This window comes from Tinamus guttatus, unplaced genomic scaffold (assembly GCF_059628265.1).
Source record: "Tinamus guttatus ecotype Peru unplaced genomic scaffold, ASM5962826v1 Tinamus_guttatus_pri_ptg001160l, whole genome shotgun sequence".
NCBI classification, from domain to species: domain Eukaryota; kingdom Metazoa; phylum Chordata; class Aves; order Tinamiformes; family Tinamidae; genus Tinamus; species Tinamus guttatus.
The window spans coordinates 340,723-349,532 of NW_028289694.1; the positions used below are offsets into that span (position 1 = coordinate 340,723).

The window sequence follows — 8,810 nt, forward strand, 5'->3', positions numbered from 1 at the left end:
GTTCCTGCTATATATGACGGCATGGCTCTGCTCGGAACTGGGCCATTGCACACCCAGTGTGTTTGCCTCTTGGTAACAGGTTTCTCTGTGACCATTCTGTTCTCTGTGCCACAGCTGAAGCTCTATAGCCCAAATACATGCAAGTGTAGGCAGCCTGAAGTAGAGGCAGGAGCACGTGAAGATGTGCAAGCTGTCACAGGCCAGAAATATCATTGGAATGATGATCAATGGACGATGAGGGAGGATGCCTTTTGTGTGAAGGAGCATATTGGATGTGTGGAGCTCTTCCTTGGAAGAGGCAAGGTTTGAAGAGAGAGCTTGTGGGTGAGCATCTCAGGAGGGAGCTCTCCTATTTCTCGGCAGTATAAAAATGTCTGTGGATCACTGGCCCTGGTTCTTGTTGGGCAGACTTTAATCCCCCTATCATGACCTGGAAAGCCAAACTGCAGGGTGCAAGCAGTCTGGGAGACTTCTGGAGGGCATTAAGGAGAACTTTTTTGCACAGCTGCCAGATGAGCTGATAAGGATGATGCTTTCTGATATCTGGACATTTCAAACAAGGACAAACCGATCAGTGATGGGATAGTCAGTGTCTGCCTTGCCTGCTGTGACCATGAGAATCTGGAGTGCCTAATGCTGAGGGGAGTGCAGAAGGACAGTAGCAGAATGGAGACTGGGCTTCAGAAGAGCCAACTTTCTGGCCTGTTCAGGGGACTGGCGGGGGATTCCAGGGGAGGCAGCTCTCAAGGATGTCAGAGCTCAGGAAAGCCAGCAGGTCTTTAAGGACAGACCTGCCAACCATAAGGATGGGTCATTCCGATATTCACTAAATCTATCAGATACCTCAGGGCACCAAAACCAGCAGATACCCCTTGGGTAGACTGGGATCTCCTTACTTAGCTCCAGAGTAATAGGGCAATGTAGAGGAGAAAAAAGGCAGAGGCATTTAGAAATATTGCCCAGCATCTCATTACAAGGACAAGTGCAGGGTCCTGCACCTGGGGAGGAATAACCCCAGACATCAGTATATATTAGAGGTTGACCTCCTGGAAAGCAGCTCTACAGAGAGGGATTTGGGAATCCTGGCTGACAAGGCGTTAACCATGAGTCAGCAATGTGCCCTCGTGGCCAAGAAGGCTAATGGGATCCTGGCATCTATCATATGAGGACAGACTAAGTGAGCTGGGCCTGTTTAGTCTGGAGAAGAGAAGACTGAGAGGAGATCTGATCAACCTGTAGAAATAAGTACCTTAGGGGTGAATGTAGGGAGGATGGGGCCAAACTCTTCTTGGTGGTGGCCAGTGACAGGACAAGGAGTAATGGGTGCAAGCTGAAACACAGAAAGTTCTGCTTGATCAAGGGGTTTGAACTAGATCATCTGCAAAGCTCCTTCCAACCTCAACCATTCTGTGATTCTATAAATGGTCTCCACTGGAATAGATCAGCTTTTTGAGCTGTAGGGATCTGCCTGTCCCTCAGCTTTATTGTGAGTGCTGCTCTAGTAGGATAGAAGGCATCCAGGGTCATTAGAGATGACCAAGGAAATGCCTGACCTGGCCTCCCACTGAAGCTCTATCTCCAGTGATTCCATTAGGACCTTTAGGCCAGGAGCTTGCAAGCAGACCATGTGCATGCTTAGCCTGGTAAGGGGGAATCCCACCTGCCATGTATTTGTGAAGTTCATGAGTTAGCTGAATCCTTCTCCAAACCTGGCGCTTCTGAACAGACATGTGGAGCCCCAATAAGTCATCTGAATAAGTCATCTGACTCATATATGCACCATGTATCAACAAGCTCCCTTCTTATCCCTGTCTGGGTGTCCTGCCTAGTTAAGAGATGTGAATCAGGACTTCCCATGGGACATTTCTAACTTTGGCAGATAATCATTATCTGATGAAATAAATTGCAATGTTGGAATCTGTATCCCTGTACTCTTTAGAGAAGGAAAACAGGTTACTCTACTTGATGGAACATATCTCAGAGGGAGGAATCCCAAGGGACAGAGTAATTCATGAATTCAGCTGGGCTGCAGCTCGTGGCAGCCTGTCAGCACTGCCCAGAGACAGCCGAGTGCAGGAGCAGCTCCTGTGCCAAGAGCAGCAGGGCTGCGGGCACTGCCTGCTGCTGCGGACAGGAGAGAGGACAGAGAGGTGAACGGCAGCGTGGAGTGGGAGGACAGAGGAGAGCTCATGGTGGGAGCAATCTGTGACACGGTAAGTCACCAGCTGCAGGGTAATGCTGCTGAGGTTTCTGGAGGGGTCTGCAGCACCCCTCCAACTGATGACTTTTATTTTTGAGCATTGTTCTCCCTGCTTCTACTTCGCATACGAGGAGATGCTTCAGAACAGAAATTCCCTGTCCCAGCACCACAAGCTCAGGGCATCATGGCTGCTTCTTCTGGAGCTGGTGCAGGACAGTGAAGGCAATGTGGGCACATAGGTTCTTCAGAGCACTGTTCTTCAGAGCAGTGTCCATGCACCCCAGGGTGCTGTGTGCCCGGGGCAGTGATTCTGTGAGGATCAGCACTCAGCCTGCCAGGGCGCTGCAGGGAGAAGCTCTGGGTGGGAGGAGAGATCCCCCCCGGGCAGGTTCATTCTCCTGCTGAGAGGCTGCTGTGTGGGGTCAGGGCTGCTCACAGCTCAGCCTCACCCACACAACATATCTGGAAGGGGCTTTTCAAGAGGACGCTCTTGGGAAGCTTCTGTGAAAGGGAAGGCAATATCCAGAGGCTAGGATTTTGTTTTGTATCTTTGACAAGGCAGCAAATGAATGGGACAGTTTAGGCTTAGGTGCCTGAAGGAGAGTTCTGAAGTGCTGTTCTGAGGGATCAATAGGTCTGCGAGGACCCCAGAATATTCCTTCAACTACCTTTTCACCTGTGGGCAGCAGCAATATCCCCTTTGCAGCTCTCCTCATTCTCAGTGTGCTTAGTCTCACTCTGCTCTCAAGGGGAAGGGCTCCAGGGCATTTCTGACCTCCTCTGCAGTCAGATTTCCAGAACAGCAGAGCTGCCTCTCTCCTGCCATGTGCCCATTTCCCATTGCAAGGCACAGGGGCTGAGAACCACTGCCCTGGGAGTCCACCCTGTCTGGGAGGTGCAACCTGGGGATGGTGCTGCTCTGTCTCTCTGTCCTCCCTTGGCAGCAGTCACAGTGTTTCTCCTCATTTCCCTGCCTCTCCTTTCTGCTCTTGTCCTGGCAGTCAGCTGGGGCTTCAGCTACAAATTCAGATACTCACCCTGAGGTCCTGCCATGGAGGTGTCTGAAGAGGGACAATGTGCCCAGGGTGCTGGGCAGCGTCATTGGAGGGGCTGCAAAGGGGTTGACTCTCCCTTTAGGAGACCCTGTGACTGTCAGGACACGTGACTGTCTCTGTTGTCCTGCTGGGCTTGTGAGGTGCCCTCCAGAAGAGGATTCAGTGCACAGAGTCTTTGCCATGTCAGGAGCAGTGTCCTGTTCTCTCCATCACATATCCACCTTAAACTTGGAGGGAGAGCAAAGTTAAATGAGTGCTTTGAAACCAGCCTTCTATGATCTCAACAGAGTCCAGGTTTGTCTGGAGGAACAACACAGATGTACTCAACAGCACTCCTTACTGTTCCCTAAGCAGCAGAGAGCCCATTTCCATCTCCAGTCTGCTTAATGTTCACATTTGCAGGAATAGAGACATCTGTCTTTATCTGTATTCCAATAAAGACATGCAAAGAACTTGGCGAGATATGGTGGCAGAATTTAAAAATCTCCAAAAGAGATTTTGGAGATAAGAAGTTCTAAAACAGAATGCTAAAACCCCTTGCTGCACCCGAAACTCCTTGGAAGTATGTGTGGTAATATGAAAAGACCCTTTATCTTAAATGTGGATGCCCTGTGACATCAGCTCTTGAAAGGAGAGATATCAAAAACCAGTCCTTTATACACATTGGCGTAGAGTAACTCAGGCTCCGGCTCCACCCAGAACACTCAGGTGGAGCAGAGACTGAGGAGCTGACTGAAGGTGACAGTGTGAAGAAGAAATTACTGAGACTTGGGACGGGGTCGAGAAGCATTTCGATGAAAAATGGAAAGTTTATTTCAGAGAAAATTCTTCTAAGCTAATACTGCCTTTTCTTCCCTACACAGTTTTCCTGAGCCCAATAGAACAGATGTCCAACAGCAGCTCCCTTACCAAGTTCCTCCTCCTGCCATTCGCAGACAGGCGGGAGCTGCAGCTCTTGCACTTCTCGCTCTTCCTGGCCATCTACCTGGCTGCCCTCCTGGCCAACGGCCTCATCATCACAGCCGTAGCCTGCGACCACCGCCTCCACACCCCCATGTACTTCTTCCTCCTCAAACTCTCCCTCCTTGACCTGGGCTTCATTTCCACGACTGTTCCCAAATCCATGGCCAATTCCCTGTGGAACACCAGGGTCATTTCATACATTGAATGTGCTGCACAGATATTTTTCTTCGTCTTCTTGTTTGGAGGAGAATTTTCTCTCCTCACAGTCATGGCCTATGACCGCTACGTTGCCATCTGCAGACCCCTGGAATACGGGACCCTCATGGACAGCAGAGCTTGTGTCAGAATGGCAGCAGCTGCCTGGGCCACTGGTTTTCTCAATGCTCTCCTACAAACTGGGAACACATTTTCCCTGCCACTTTGCCAAGGCAATGTGGTGGAGCAGTTCTTCTGTGAGATCCCCCAGATCCTCAAGCTCTCCTGTTCAGACTCCTCCCTCAGGGAAGTTGGGTTTCTTGTTGTTAGTATCTCTTTAGGCTTTGGGTGTTTCATTTTCATTGTGGTGTCCTATGTGCAGATCTTCACTGCTGTGCTGAGGATCCCCTCTGAGCAGGGCCGGCACAAAGCCTTTTCCATGTGCCTCCCGCACCTGGCCGTGGTCTCCCTGTTTGTCAGCACTGGACTGTTTGCCTACCTGAAGCCTCCCTCCATCTCCTCCTCATCTCTGGATCTGGTGCTGGCTGTTCTGTACTCGGTGGTGATTCCAGCAGTGAACCCCCTCATCTACAGCTTGAGGAACAAGGAGCTCAAGGATGCCATTAGGAAAGTGATTTCATGGACCTTTTTAAGCAGTGGTAATTTTTCCACATCTCTCCACAGATGACTCTTTCTGTATCCTGTAACTGCATTGAGCATTGTTTCTTCATGTTATTTTTATTATGACTTTTACTAGTCATAATAATTGTTATCGTGTTCCTACACAACTACTTGTATTCATTCCCCTTTTTACAGTGTCTTCTCTGTCTCACCTGATACCCTAAATTCTGTCAAATGCTGGACAAGGACTGGATCCTTAACAGTATCTCTAATAAAGCAATTTCTACCAGTACAGTGCGTGAAAGCTGGGCTTTTCCTCCAAAGCTGGGGTCAAGAATCGGCTCAAGGACTTGCACCCCTCAAGGGCCTGCTGCACAGGATTCTCCATGGGTTCAGCAACACAGAGCTCAGAATCATGTAATGATCTTTCAGAGACCAAGGGCTGGTTTGAGAATTCACCTCTCAGAGTCCAAGGATAGTGAGATGCTGAATGGTCATGGATTTACACATACACAGCTCTCCTACATATTAAGGCACAGTGTCAGATGGCTGTTCTCATGGAGGGGAAGCTGGAAGTGTCAGTAGAGCACAGAGATCCTCCTGGGACAGCATATGCCTGGGATGGACTGTGAGTAGAGCCTCATAAAGGGAGAGCTCCTCAAAGATGGAGTTTCTTAGAGGTAAAGCATTGGGTATTTGCAGGCAAAAGAGGACTCTGCAGTCTCAGGAGAGGCAGTGAGGACTCAACTGTCAGGAAGAAGGGAGAACGGAGAGCCCTCTGGGTCACCATCTATCAAATACCAGGGGCAGGATGTATAGGCACAACTGGACACAACGAGCACCCTTGGAAATGCTCTGCAGTCCAGGTGCCCTGGACTGTGCAGTCATCTGCAGTCCCCCAGAGGGATAGAGGTCGTGATACCCATTTGGTTGGGTCTGACTACTACCCCCGGGCACAGGGGCAGTGAAATGTCACCGTTAGCCACTTTATTCCCCCCTCTCTTCCCTCCATATCCTTCCCAGCTCTGGATCTCTCTGTACTGGCCATTCTGTACTCAGTGGTGCCTCCAGCACTGAACCCCCTTGTCTACAGCATGAGGAACAAGGAGCTCAAGGAGGCACTGAGGAAACTTCCTCAATGGGTGCAATGTCAGTGCCAAAAACTGTCCTGTGTGCAGTCACTTGTCATTCCCATGTACTTGGCATGAAACATGTGCTCTTCATTTATTTCTTTCTGAATTTTTACTATTACCTTCCTCATAAAATCATAATAAATAATTATTTAAAATACAATACAACAATACAGCAGGAACAAAAGGCGGACTAGGGAAAATACAGGCCTGCTGCTAAATGGGCCAAGAGCCCTGGTGAGAGAGGACACAGAAAAGGCCACCTTTGCCTCAGGCTTTAATGGTAAGAGTGACCCTCAGGAATCCTAGGCCCTGGAGTCCATGGAGAAATGGAGAAAGGAAGACTTTCCCTTGCTGGAGGAGGGTCTGAGTAGGGCTCACTTCAGCAAACTGGACACCCACAAAACCATGGGCTCTGAGGGGACTCTCTTGCACTGTTCAGTGCCCATGTCTGACAGAGCTCCATGAACTGGAGAAATCGAGTCCCTCCAGTTACACTGCTTGTACCTCTGGCCCTTGGCAAGCAACCTTCACACATCAGAGACTCTCTGATAACCCTCTAATAGATGCAAAAACGGACTCACATTGGAATACTGCATTTATGGCACTGCTTCTCACACTGCTTTCATGCCTCCTGATGGTTAGCTTGCTTCCCTTTACCCCTTCTCTGTTTGTCACACTGCACCATTGCATGTGTCACAATCACATCTCAAAGTGCACAAGTGGCAGTTTCTCCTCTGGTGTTATTCCTGTGTTTCACACCTCACACAACTTCACCTGCCACCTGCATGGTCAAAGTGACGACTGGGAATAGAAGAAGCTGAGCGCAAGGAAGGACCTTGCTCTGCCTTGCTTGGTCTTCTAATAGGCATTGCCTGCTTCAGGCTGGACTGCTTTTTCTTGGAGAGCAGCAAGAGAAGAAGCATCTTTCCCTTCTTTTAAAAGTCATCCGGCAATAATTTGCATCCTGCTTGTAACACACACTTGCTGCTCAGGGCCATAAGGGTCAGGGGCTTGGGGCATGCAAAGGAGCACGATGAGAAAGAAGAGCACCGGCACAGCTCTGGGGCAGATGGGGCAACGGGAAAAACCAGACGCCACTGGAAAGAATGGTCTTATTTCACTATTAATATTAAGTCAGTACAGAATGATACATTTAACAAAATAAGCTTACTACACACTGGTTTTAGCAACAGACAAAATAAGCAAGGTAATGCCCCTATCCATTACTATATGAGAAAGAGAATAGTGATTAAAAGATACATCACCAATTGCCTAAATATGTTACTGTCATCCAGATCCGCGCTCACTGTTGTGGCGAGGATTTGGAGAACCTTCCCGGCAACTGGGAGGTGTTGGGGCCTTAGTAAGAATATATAGGAAAGTGGAGTTTGTGGGGAACTGGACCGACGCCTAGCAACCAAACACCTGGAGGAGAACCAATCAGCTGGGAGCCTGTAGCCAATGAGTGCTGCTCCTCAGCGCATGCCCACCTGCACCGGTATAAAGCCCTGCTACAGACAACAGCAGAGTGGAGTTGACCTCACTTTGTGTGGAGGTGTTGTTTGCTCTGGCTTGTGGGGAGGGCCCTGGCACTTGGTGCGAGAGTGACCCTCGACATCTGGTGACCCCGACGTGATCGTGCGAGAACGCAAGGGATCTTACTGGAGAAAAGCGGATTGTGACCATGACCTGGTGAGTCAGAATGGGAATTGGCGCATCTAGAGTGAAAGTTGCTGCAACAGCAATGGAACATGATACTGTTGAACGCTTCGTAAGGCTTGCTCAAAAACTAAGATTGAGGTCTCGAAAACCGAGCTAACTGATTTATTACTATTTTGTAAGAAGAGAAAAATCATAGAAGAAGCTTCCCAAGCATATAAATTTGAATCATGGGAGCGAGTAGGAAGAGAACTATGGGACGGTGTACAATTAGGCTCGGAGGAAGCGTGGCGCCTCACAAAGACATTTCGTCTAATATGGCCTATGTTTGAGCGGTTAGTTGCTATTGCGTTTTGGGAAGCGCTCCATGGAGAAGAAAAGGAAAATGGGTCTGAAAGTTCTGAATGTACCAACAATACTGAGCCAATTCAGTGTAAGAAAATAGATAATAAGAGAAAGGTAACCTCACCTAAACAGGCATGTCCGGTAACTTTGGCCGAACAAGAAGTATGGGGGGGAGTGGATGAGTATCTCCCCCCGTGGGAGGGGGAGGAGCGACCACCCCCCACAGCACCTGAATGGGAAAAGCGACCACCTCCCACAGCGCCCGAAATGGAAGTGGACCCAGTTAAAGTACCGATCCCAGATGGATCGGACGATGATAATGCCGTGGTTCAAAACATGCGACAAGAACTTCGGGGACAGGCAGAGAAAATGACAGAATTATTAGAACAAATGCGGCGATTAGACGGTGGGTCCAAGGCCAGAGATGTGAAGGCAGCATATAAGGCTGCCCATAGGGCTATAGTCGAAGGGTTGGAAAATGTAGACAAACAATTGGAGCAATGGGAGGCACGAAAAGATGCTCCTAAGATTCAAAAGAAAGCAGCTGGAGCAAGTGACCCAGCTGAAGAAGGATTGTTGCCAGAGCTCCCAGCCACTTCCACTGCAGGTGGAAGTAATGATGAGGAAATGCCACCTGTT

At 49.2% G+C, this 8,810-nt stretch overlaps 1 protein-coding gene across 1 annotated transcript; it reads left to right on the plus strand.

The window, feature by feature from the left end:
- Nucleotides 1-4,141: 4,141 nt before the first annotated feature.
- Nucleotides 4,142-5,101, plus strand: LOC148590682 (olfactory receptor 14J1-like). Its single transcript, XM_088538762.1, has one exon. The coding sequence runs from the start codon at nucleotides 4,142-4,144 to the stop codon at nucleotides 5,099-5,101; it is 960 nt and encodes a 319-aa protein (XP_088394888.1).
- The last annotated feature ends 3,709 nt before the right edge of the window (nucleotides 5,102-8,810 follow it).

Excerpts from the sequence above, each read along its gene's own strand:
- LOC148590682 (XM_088538762.1), top strand. The coding sequence starts at position 4,142 with ATGTCCAACAGCAGCTCCCTTACCAAGTTCCTCCTCCTGCCATTCGCA.